The 12,285-nt window shown below is 39.3% G+C and overlaps 1 protein-coding gene across 6 annotated transcripts in view; it reads left to right on the plus strand.

Moving 5' to 3' along the window:
* The first annotated feature begins 2,849 nt into the window (after positions 1 to 2,849).
* Positions 2,850 to 12,285, plus strand: part of LOC132399821 (zinc finger protein 512B-like) — a 145,983-nt gene continuing 136,547 nt past the window's right edge. For 2 of the 6 annotated variants that reach the window (XM_059980614.1, XM_059980618.1), the window contains exons 1-2: positions 3,794 to 4,102; positions 10,829 to 10,951. In XM_059980614.1, coding sequence (XP_059836597.1) covers positions 4,069 to 4,102; positions 10,829 to 10,951 — 157 coding nt within the window. In that variant the 5' untranslated portion in view covers positions 3,794 to 4,068. The other 4 variants (XM_059980615.1, XM_059980616.1, XM_059980619.1 and 1 more) reach the window with 4 other exon arrangements.

Consider the following 12,285-nt stretch of genomic DNA (forward strand, 5'->3'; position numbering starts at 1 on the left):
ATGGCCTACATGGTCCTCTGTGGCAAAGAATTCTACAAATTCACCACCCACTGGTTGAAGAAATTTCTCATCTTAGTTTTAAGGAGATGTTTCTTTGTACTCTTTTAGCCCTCTTGATTTTTCTCTTAATATTCTTTTGCATTTATTGTATTCCACAAGGACCTCATTTGATTCTTACTGCCTAAACTTGATGTCTTTCTTTTCTTTACTATAGCCAGAATGTCCTTTGGGTAACTATGGTCTCTAAATCTGTTAGACTCGCATTTTATTCTAAGAGGAACATTCTGATTCTGGGACCCTATGTGTCTTGACCTCCTGGATTAGTTTATCATGCGGGCCCATGTCAAAAGTTTTATTAGAGTCCATGTAGGCAAAGTTCTTAGGAGTGCTAATTGGAACAGATATTCTCAGGGAAATGCAGAGCAGTAATGTGGAGGGTTTAGCATAGATAGTGTGGACAACCAAAGGCTTTTTTTTCCAGGGCAGCCATGGTCAATACCAGAGGAGACCATTTAATGTGAATCTTAGAAAATTTGGGGGAGACACTAAAGGTAAGTTTTTACATTGAGAATGATAGGGGTGTGGAGTAATTTGCTGTGAGTGGTGGTAGAAGTTGATACATTGGGGACATTTAAGGGATTCTTTGATAGATACATAGACATAGGAAAAATGGAGAGTTGTGGTCTGTATAGAAGAGAGGGTTAGATTGATTGTGGAGTAAACTTATATAGATTGGCACAACATTATGAGCTGAAGGCCCAGTACTGTGTTGTACTGTTCTATGCTCTATTCTGAGGCTGTGCCCTTGGATCCTAGATGATCCTGCTAATTTGGTGTATTTTGTGCTGCTTTGGTAAGCTATTTACTGGAAAGTTGTAAATAAGCTTGAAAGAGTACAGAGAAAATTTACCTGAGTTGTACGGAAAATTAAATAGGTTAGAACTTTATTCTTTGGAACATAGAAGATTGAGAGGGGATTTGACAGAGGTATACAAAATTATGAGGGTTTAGATAGGGTAAGCTTTTTCCATTGAGGTTGGGTGAGTCTACAACTAGAGGTTATGGATTAAGGGTGAAACATGAATTTTAAGGGGAACATGAGGGGGAACTTCTTCACTCAGAGGGTCATGAGAGTGTGGTGCACGTGAGCTTGGTTTCAATGTTTAAGAGAAGTTTGGATAGGTACATCGATGGTAAGGGTGTGGACGGCTATGCTCTTGATGCAGGTCAATTGGAGTAGGCAGTTTAAATGGTTTGGCACAGACTAAATGGCCTGAAGGGCCTGTTTCTGTGCTGTATTACTCTCTCCTGTCTACGTCCACTCTATCCAGGCATTTCAGTATCTGCTAGGTTTCAATAACGTTCTCCATGAGGAAATGCTGAGCAGATGGAGACCATTTTATGTAGAGTTTAGAAGAAAGAAAGGTGTTTACACTGAAACTAATAAAATCCTAGAAGGACAAAACAAGCTTGATGTAAAGAGCTTGTTTCCCCTGATCAAGGACCTTAGGGCAAAGGAAAGTGTTTGAGAATAAGGGGTAAACTGTTTAGGTCTGAGGTGAGAAGAATATTTGTAACTCAAAGTGTGGCGAATCTTGCCCAGTTGGCTGAGGAAGCTGAGTTGTTGTGTTCATAGACTAATAGATCTATGGGCATTATGGGAATCATGGGGTTTGGGGATAGTACTAAAAAGTAGACATTAGCTAATTAAGAACCATTCTCAAAAGGCCTATTCTTATTTCTAATACTCTTGTAATAATGTGTACACATTGGAACCTGCTATTCTTCACCTGTATCTTTCAGTGAGAAAGCTGTAGATCCATTAATTGGCAAAAGTGATTGAGATATGTTAAGTTAGCACTGGCAGTTTTCTTTTAAATCAATATCTAGAAAATGTATTCTGTAAATATTTACGGGGGAAATGTATGCTTTAAAATACCGATTGGATTACAGCTTCCCGGTTTATTTTATTGATTATGAATGGCAAGCAAGAGGATGAAATGCACTGCTTCCTTGCCTACTGGATGTTCCCACTTGCTCCCACTACGGTGGAAGCAAACTGAGAATTGTGCGTGAGAAAGTGGAGCGGATGCAGCCGATGGTTTTAATTTATGTTGCTTCCATCGTAATATTCGACATTTCCCACTTACTTCACCAACAATGAGGCCATGTACTTGGTGTATTTGATCAGTTGTGGTAATTACATGTGCACTATACGCTTTATGTTAAGGTGAAGAATAAAAATGCAACCCCGCGCTCTTTTCAATTATAATACACCAAAGATTGGCTCGAAAAATACTACTACCACATTGTTTCCGAAAGGTTTCAATCAGCATGAGTCTGCCTGAAAAATACCTTCCAAGTGAAGATCAGTTTAGGACTTTCCCCAGCGCATACAGCATGAGTGAAATTAGCAAACGGCGTAGCACGAAGCCGGTTGATTGGCGTCGGGGAAGATATTATCTTTCCAGTTGAGTGAAATGCTCCTCTTGCCTTTGATGTTGCGTTTTTGATTCTTTTTTCTTTTCTTCCCCTCTCACCACTCAGATTGGCTTTCTTCACGGGACGAAGCTTCCGTTTATTCACCTTTGTTTGGGTGCCTTTTTCTATACAATTTGTTTTTCAAAATACTGTGGATGTATTCTTCTTCATGTTCACTTAAAAACATTATTTAACGTGAAATGCTTCATGTGCCAAGTTTTTCCAATAATTCTTTATTATAGTTCCTTCAGCCTCGCCAAACGAATTTTCAGAGAACCACCAGTGGGTATAAAAACTCCGTGCAACTTGTAAAGTTAAACCAAAAGTATTAGTTAACTTGCGGTAGTTTCTTCCAAGATACATGTTTTATATTTCCTAAATCAAATAATAACGTTTGTTAGGTTTAAAAGTTATTGCATAGTTTTCAGAACAAGATCGTTCAGCGGAATATAATCCGATTGAGTAAATGTCAATTTCACTTAAAAGAGAAAGCTGACTTCAAATGCAGCATTGTTTCTTTCAATCACAACAGAGCAGGATGGTTCAAGTGTTTCAAAAGTGAAATACGGAGCTGCTGAAAATCTGGAAGGACTTTTGGGTATAATTAACGTTCTTGGACCTGAACGTTAAGACTGTTTCACTCCCAACAAAAGCTGCTCGACCTGTTGAGTATTTGAAGCATTTTTTTAAAAATGATTTAAAAATGTGTCCTTTTTATTTCTGTTGTGGGTAACCATAAACATAAACCGTGACATCGAGCTATATAGTTTATTATCCAGAATATGTTGTGCATAAATTGGGGTGCTTTCACGATATAGACATTGGTAAATCTCTGCATGCTATTGCAGGAAAAGAAATAGTACAATATATGTTAACACTTTGAAGTATGTTCAATTTATATTTGGGGGAAAAAGTTTCATCCGAGGTGATAAAATACAAAAGCATCTGGGTATATTACTAGAACTACATAAATATGATGTTGCTATTTTGAAGTGGGGTGGAGGGTGTCATGTAGTTTCAACTTGAGCTGCGGATGCTGTTTATGCAATAATATTGGGAGATGGAAATATGTAATCTGCTGTGCTTCTGCCAAGAAAGAAGCAGACATTTCCAGCGCTGAATTGCCGATCTGCTGCCTGTGCTGGAACTCGAAATTCGTGCAGCATTAAATAGTAACGCGAGAGTTGAAACTTACCTCCTCACTGTACAACTGTCAAAGGACAAGTGGAATCGCGCATGACCCAGGAATAGAGTCTACTGTAAGGCCCTGGAAGATAATAATCTAAACAGAAATTTAAGGTAAGATGCCCGATTCTGGTATCGCTTCCCTTTGATGTGGACGCCGCCTCGTATTTTCCATCATTTTCTTTGCTTTTACTCTGACGATTGTCAATCGACAGGGACAACTTTAGGCAGTGCAAACTGTGTTTCTGCCTCTTTTTCGGTGCAAGCTTTAGTTCGCCTGCTTCTTTAAAATGTCGCCATTTTGCCTCAGCGTTGGTGCAAGCTGGAATTTGCCACAGTGCTGTTGAAACAATGTATCTGTGGGTGAAATGGCAACATCGGGCATTGTCGGCGAGTTGAAGGATGAAGTTCGCGCTTTGTATGCTAATGAAGCAAGGTGAGAGGTTCGAGCCCGGGGGAGAATGTCGGAACTTCTTGGGCTTTTCTCTCTTTACCGTGAGCGCGTTACCGTGCGCGGGTGCCCGCCGGCCCGGATTCCATGTTGAGTGTCGACACGTGCCAGCTTCAGTGGGGGGTAGCTCACACGTGACTGCGAGTCGGGAGTACGCACCCACCCCTCCTTACCCCGACACAGACCCCCGGGCACTATGACTGCATCGCTCTTCAATACGCAGCTTGAGCAGGCAGGTGAAGAAACGGACCAGATTTTACCTGCATGAGTTTCCTATGAGGAAAGCAGTCACTGTCACCTACCTATCGGTGGCTTTTGTTATTAGGTCTGGTCAGGCCTTTATGAATGGCAAGGTGTGGATTCCAGGTGTGTGCTGGAAGCCAGGAGGACAAAATAAAAGAATCTGGTCAATTGCCCTCACGTATTTACCATGAAAGAGATTTCATGGTTAAGAAAGAGATTTGGGTAATACAGTACAGGCATTCAAGATTATGCAAGATTTTAATAGAACTGAAAAGAGGATTTCCTCTGCCAGATGAGCAGGTACAGATTTAAAATAATCGGTAAAGACACCAGAGGGGAACCGTGGAGACTTTTTCCCAACTTAACATTACATGGTCAGAAAGGGTTATAAAGGAAGATATAGAAAGGAATATGGGCATTATCTGCTTGAAGAGTTCAAATTTGCATTCAGAGGATCAAAAGCAAGGATAAAGGATTACATTAGGTAGCTCAGAACCAGAACATCTTCCCTTTATAGCACTTAGGATCTTTTACAATTTGACAGGATGTATCCAATGAGAATACTAGAAAGGCAAGAGCAGATTGTAACATGGATAAAGTCAAGAAAATGCAAACAAATGTTTGAGGTTGTGGTTATTAGGGTGGTACTAAAGTGATGGCAAGGCTTGGTAGGTGCTTGCAAAAGCATATAGAAATGAAAACTCAAAAAAATCTGATATATCTGATGCAGAGAGAGAGAAAGGGGGGGGGGGGTTGCAAGGTGGAGCTGCCTGGGAAATGTTCCAGAAGAATGAGGTTAGTGGTTAAAGGAGCTGGAGATATTTATATGTTTGTGGGAATCTCAGACTAGTTGTGTCAAGGACTTTGTGGCTCAGCATCGTAGGAGGTTGTGGAATGTGTAATAAGCTCAAACCAAGTGAAGCAAAATCAAGTGGTTGAAGTTAGATTGATAGCTGTGTTGGCATATGGCTTTGGGGATATGGCAAAACATTTCATAAATGCGAAGTGAAATGCAGTGAAGCGCAGAAACAGTTTGGTCTATAGAGACCTCATGAAAGGCATGGGAATGAATGATCACTTAAGAGGTACTGAAGGAGAGCATTTCCAAAAGTGCAAAGCTATGACTTCGTTCTATTTTTTGTCATCTTAAATAATGTGATCATGCCATGAGATGATGCTTGGTTTCAAAAGTTCTGATTAATTAAGTCTAATGCTAGCCAAATGCTTAGAGATTATGCTGCCCCAGAGATGGTATATAAATAATGAATAATGAAATATGGAAAAAATGGTTAAGCAAGAAAAGTTACTGCAAGTGTGATACCTTATGTGTGAATGAAACCTGGATAGTATCATTGTGATGGAATATTGAGGAATGGATTCTAGGAAGATACGTGCTCAATAGTAAATAAAAATTAAAAATGAAACTGCAGATGCTGGAAATCTGAAACAAAAATCGAATTTGCTGCAAGGTCAGGCAGTATCTGTGGAAAGAGAAACAGCCAATGCAAGAAAATGATTAATGGTTTTATTTCATATTGAGATCTATGTGTACATTCTAACTGTTGGTTAATACTGGCATCAGTGGCAATCCTTTATGTGACTGGATATTTAGCCAGCTTGATCACATCATAAAATCATAAGACATAGGAGCAGAATTAGGCCCTTCAACCCATCAAGTCTGCTCCGCCTTTCCATCATGGCTGATTTATTATCCTGCTCAACCCCGTTCTCTTGCCTTCTCCTTATAATCTTTGAAGCCCTTACTAATAAAGAAACTTCTGACTTGTGAACTTCACAGGTGAAACACAAATTCTTGTAATTTCCAATTAGTTATTCAAGGCAGTCCACTTGCTGAGCCAATATCAAGTCAAACCTGAAAGAGTTTCAATGTCTCTTCATTTCAGTGGAGAAGAATGGCTCAGAGGGAGAAGGATAAGTTTAAAATAATTTAATTTTGAATATTAGTTGCTTTAGCTTAATTGTCCAGCTGTTCTTAAGTGTTTGTGTTTAAATTATTATAAAATGCATTTAAATATTTAAATGCTACACTTAAAAAATAGTTGTTACTTCAATTTATGATTGTGTGAATGTTAGGTTTACAAATTTCTTTGACCATTTAATGGCCAGTTATTCTGGGAGTATAGCTCAGATGATTGTTGAAGCATTTCAAGGAACTGGGCTTGTGTTTTCAAAGAGAAGTCCTCTTTTGAGAGCTAGGGTTCTGAAAGAGGTAGCTGAAAAGATTGTGAAGGCAGTAGAATCACTCAGGTTAGTAGTGGTTCTGGAGGACTGGAAAGTTAGAAATATCACTCCACTCTTTAAGAAGGGAGAGAGGGGAAAATTAAGGGAATTACCGGCTGGTTGGTGGTTGGTCAGATTTTAGAATACATTATTAAGGATGAGTTTTCCAAGTACTTAGAAGCGCATGATAAAGTAGGTTTCCTTTCGAGGAGATCTTGCCTGACAAATCTGTTGGAATTCTTTGAGGAAGTCACAGGTAGGATAGACAGAGAGGAGTCAGTGGATGTTGTTTACTTGGATTTTCAGAAGAACCTTGACAAGCTGCCTCCCATGAGTTTGCTAAACAAGATAGGAGCCCAAGGTATTACAGGAAAGGTACTAGCATGGATAGAAAATTGGCTGACTGGCAGAATGCAAAGAGTGGGAATAAAAGGAGTCTTTTATGGTTGACTGCCATTGATTAGGACAATATAGTAGCATAGTGGTTAGTGTAATACTAATACAGCACCAGCAATCACCATATGGGTTCAATTCCTGCCACTGCTTGTGGGGAGTTTGTAAGTTCTCCTTGTGGGTTTCCTCTTGGTGCTTTGGTTTCCTCCCACATTCCAAAGACGTGCAGTGAAGGATAGAGATTTGCCGTACTATGTTGGTGCTGGAAGTGTGGTGACATTTGTCATTTAGAAAACGCCCAGCACAACCCTGGCTGATTTGATTTGACACATTTAACTGTATGTTTCAAAGCACATGTGACAAATAAAGCTAATTGCTAAAGATAAGCTTTAGTAATGTTCTGCTGGTGGCAGTGTTGAAGCCATTACTTTTCACGTTATCTGTTGATCTGGACAGCAGATATGATGGCTTTGTAGATGTTTGCAGATGATGCAAAAATTGATGGAGGAGCTGGTAGTGTTCAGGAAGCAGAGAATTTGCAGAATGACTTAGATAGGTTGAGGGAATGCATGAAGCAGTAGCAGATGGTGTACCATGGAGGGAAATGTATGGTCATGCATTTCAGTCAAAGAACCAAAGGCCTAGATTATTGTCTCAGTGGCAAGAGGGTTTAGAAGATGAAGGTGCAAAAGGATATTGATAGTCCTAGATCAGGAATAAAGATTGACATGCAGGTTGAGTTCATAGTAAGGAAGGCAAGTCCAATGTTACCATTCATTTGGAGAGGACTAGAATCTAAAGGCAAGCATGTAATACTGAGGCAAAAAGCTTTGGTGAGGCCATGTTTGGATTATTGTGAGCAGTTTTGCACCCCATACCTAAGGAAGGATGTGCTGGTATTGGAGAAGCTCCAGAGGAGGTTTATGAGATTGATCTCAAGGATGAAAGGGTTAATATATAAGTAGTGTTTGATGGCCCTAGGGATGTACTTGCTGGTGCTTACAAGTATAATGGAAGACCTTATTAAAACCTACCAAGTTTTGAAAGTGCTGGATAGAGTGGATGTGTAGAGAATGTTTCTAATAGTGTGAGAGTCTTGGACACAGACTCAGAATAAAAGGACATCACTTTAGACCTAGACCAGTTATGAGAAGGAATTTTTTAACTACTGTGCATCAGTGTAGGCATACATATAGCCGGGGTGCTTAAGACTTCTGCACAGAAGTAATTTTAATGTTTTGCACTGTACAAAAAAAAATTCATGACATGTATGAGTGGTGATAAATCTGATTCTGAAATGGGTTTCTATTGTGGACTAAGAGTAGGGAGGCAGCAGGGAGAGGGGAATCATGCTTGAGGAAAGGGGAAGGGAGAGGGGAGAGAGTGGGAAGTGCCAGAGAGACATGATGTAATGATCAATAAACCAATTGTTTGGAATCAAATGACCTTACCTGGTGTCTCAGGCCTGGGTGTGTCTACACCGGCACCAACCCCCCCCCCCCCCCCCACCCATCCAGGCCTCTGCCATCTGTCCCAAACCCCTTTTGCAGCACTCCACCCTTGCCTTTCCCAACATCCTTTGTTCATGCCAGATTTACAAACTTGTTTTCTGCTCCATGTTGTCAAATGCAGTACTGTGCAAAAGTTTTAGGTCCCCTAGCCATAATTATGTGCCTAAGAACAGTACTGCAGCATGTGATTTTGTGGAGATCAAAACATTGGCTATATTTAAAGTGGAGATCAATAATTTCTTATTTAGTAAGGGTGTCAAAGGTTAGAGAGAGAAGGCAGGAGGATTAGGTTGAGAGGGAATAATAATGCAACCATGATCAAGGGGCAGAGCAGATTTGATTGGCTGAATAGCCTAATTCTCATCCTATGTCTTATGGTCTTGAAGTGGATTGGATAGAATCCTTGAAAATTTTTGTTAGTATTAGATGAGGAAATAATGTCAGTTAGGACTTATGATTACTTATCTATATATTAAACCTTATCATTCCAACTTTTATTTTTGAAACAGGGAGAAAGTTCAAAATCAGAGGTGCAAAGGGACTCACGAGTCCTTGTGTGGGATTCCCTAACCTTAACTTGCAAGTTGAGTTGGTGGTAAGGAAGGCAAGTGCAATGTAGCGTTCTTTTTGACAGGGCTAGAGTATATCCGCAGGGATGTAATGCTGAAGCTTTATAAAGTATTGGTCAGACCACACTTGGAGTATTGTGGGCGTTTTTGGGCCCGCTGTCCAAGAAAAGATGTGCTGGTATAGAAGAAGGTCCAGAAGAGGTTCGTGAGAATGAAAGGGATAACATATGAGTCATGCTTGATTGCTCTGGGCCTATACTCACTAGAGTTCAGATGAATGAGGGAGGATTGCATTGAAACCCATCAAATATTGAAAGATCAGGATGTAGTGGATGTAGGAAAAATGTCTCCTATCGAGGGATGTCCATTTCGATTACAGATAAGGAGGAATCTCTTTAGCCAGGAGGTAGTGAATCTGTGGAATTCATTGATACATACAGCTGCGGAGGCCAAGTCATTGAGGATAATTAAAGTGGATATTGATAGTTTCTTGATTAGTCAGGGCATCAATATTTACAGGGAGATGGCAGAAAATGGGATTGAGAGAGATAATGAATCAGCTATGATGGAATGGTGGAGCAGACTCGATGAGCCAACTGGCCTAACTCTGCCCCTATGCCTTATGGTCTTATCCAAAACTCTGCTTTCTTGCATTCACTGTCTTATATTTGCTCCTGCTTTAGCCATGTTTTGTTTCTAAAATCTTCATCCTCCAAATCCATTTATTTTCTTCCTGCTATTGAAGCTTCAGCCTGCCGTGAAATACGTATTCCTTCAATTTAATCTCTGAAGCAATTTCTCTTTTTATTGCTGCACAACTAGTGTCTTACCTTTGACTATAAAAGCCCTGAGGTCTAGAATTCCATTCAATCTTCTCACTCTTACCCCTTCTATAAGGCAAACCTACAGAATGCCACGGGGGCATTTAATATGTTGAATAAACTCTGTATAAGCACTGTTTTTCAGTTATAGCCGTGAGATTTCTAATGTTCCCCATAAAGTCTGTAACAAGGAATTTAATGTCTAATTCATGAGATTGTAGCTTCAAAATTGCAGCAGTTCGTCTTGTTGGATTGAAATGTTCCCTGGATTGCATATTCTACTGTTTTTTAAACTTGCAACAACTTAAATCAAGGTCTTTTCTCTCGGGTTGAGGAGTCTAAAACTAGAGGGCACGGAAACAAGATAAGAGGGGAGAGATTTAAGCGAGAGATAATTTTAAAAAGAGGTAATTTGAAAAGTAACTTTTTTACACAGAGACTAATGGGTACTTGGAATGAGCTGCCAGAGCAAGTGGTTGAGGTGTGTAAGAGGCTTTTGACCAAAGTCCTCTAAGCCCTTTCCCTCTGGGTACATGGCAGGGAAGGGCTTGGATGTTTATGAGCCAAACACAGGCAACTGGGACTAGCAGGGAAGATGCTGTGGTGTGCATGGACTAGGTGAGCTGAAGGGCTTTTTTCCATGCTGTGTTACTCTATGACTTTGACAAATGTGCTATCAATAGAGCCAATCTGACATATTTATTGGAAGCAAGAGGAAATAGAAAAGCTGAAATAACACTTGATGATAAAGCAGAAAGGTGTCATAGAAGATATAATAGAATATGAATTTCCTAGATCGATCAAGATAGATTTCTTGTTCCTGTGTACAAGATGAACATGAAATGTTATGTTTTAGTGTTTGTATTAATGATACCAGAGCTGTTATGTAAATTCATGAGTGACAAAATCTGAGAGATTGTTGTCATCTTGCAGAAATGGCAGACTCCAGTATTGTGGGAAAAGTTTTTGGATCTAAAGGACGCAATGAGAGAGGACTTGCTGACCATAGTAAAGCAACGGCAACCAGAATTAAAACATCTCACACTGTTACATATGGTATGAAAAATATCTCATTTTAAAAATCATTTTTACAATATCTAATTTTTCCTTTCCATAGTCATTTCCTGGATCTCCAATTGTAACCCTTCTTAGAGTGCCACACCCCTTCTACCCAGTCCAATAGTTTTTACTATTTAATTTAGAGATATAGCATTATAACAGGCCTTTCCAGCCCAATGGACCTACATTGCCCAAATACACCAATGTGACCAATTAATCTACTAATCTGTACGTCTTTGAAATATAGGGGGAAACCAGAGTATCCAGAGGAATCATGTGTGGTCACTGTGTGAACATATAGACAGTGGCAGAATTGAACCCGGGTCGCTGGCAATGTAACAGCATTTTGTGACTGTACTATGTTATTTGGCTCTCCAAAACATGCTATGTAGAAAAAAAAGAGTGAATGAAGTGTATTTTAGTGCTAGTACTGAAGTACTGTACATTTTTGGGACTGTTAGGCCATATTAAATGTGTGAATCATTCCTGACAATAATTGTGAAAGATCTTATTGTAACTACTTACAGCCAGGTTCTGATATTTCTAAACCTGTTCATTAACAGCTTTGTTCCTGTTCAGGTTGCTCCCAAACAACATCAATATTGGTCATTTTATTTAAAATACCAATAGATTTATTTAAAATCTGTGACTTGAATTTTTATGTTTGACTGCATATTTTGCTTGAAATTATTTATAAAAGGTTTCATTTCCGGGATTCTCTATAAAATCGGGGGTTTGGTCCAATGTACATCTGAATATGGATCCAAAATTGTTCATTTTTTCACTCTTTTAAACCTTTCTCCAATATTTCCTTCTTGCCTATCTCCAAATCATACTTATCCATGTTTTTCCTGCCATTATTCTTTACAAAATAATTATGCAACTCCTCATTTGAGCATACTAACTTCTTTTTATGGAGGTCAGTTCCATATATTTGCAGTCATAAAATGGAAAACAATCTGATACTCACTTGTGGCTATAGAATGTTTAAACTTAGGAGAAAAAAAATCCCCTCTCTTTTGTTATTCACTGTCAGATTGTGTATTGCAGGTAAAGTCTCTAGATTTCAAGAAACAAAAGGAAGTGAGAATATATTAATTTCTGAAAGAAGGGATGCTTAGCACTGTGTTTCATCTCTGTACTACAAGTAGAACAATTAACTACTTTTAGGAGTGCAATGAATACTTCACCGTAAACTGTTGTGAGTAGTGTTTATAAATAAAAAATAATTTTTTTTAGTATAGATTTAGGGCACAGAGGGAGGCCATTCAACCCATCATATTGGAACTGGCAAAAGAAGAACTATTCTGCCAAATGCTGTTGTGGATAAT

Source organism: Hypanus sabinus, chromosome 9 (assembly GCF_030144855.1).
Source record: "Hypanus sabinus isolate sHypSab1 chromosome 9, sHypSab1.hap1, whole genome shotgun sequence".
In the NCBI taxonomy this organism is placed as follows: domain Eukaryota; kingdom Metazoa; phylum Chordata; class Chondrichthyes; order Myliobatiformes; family Dasyatidae; genus Hypanus; species Hypanus sabinus.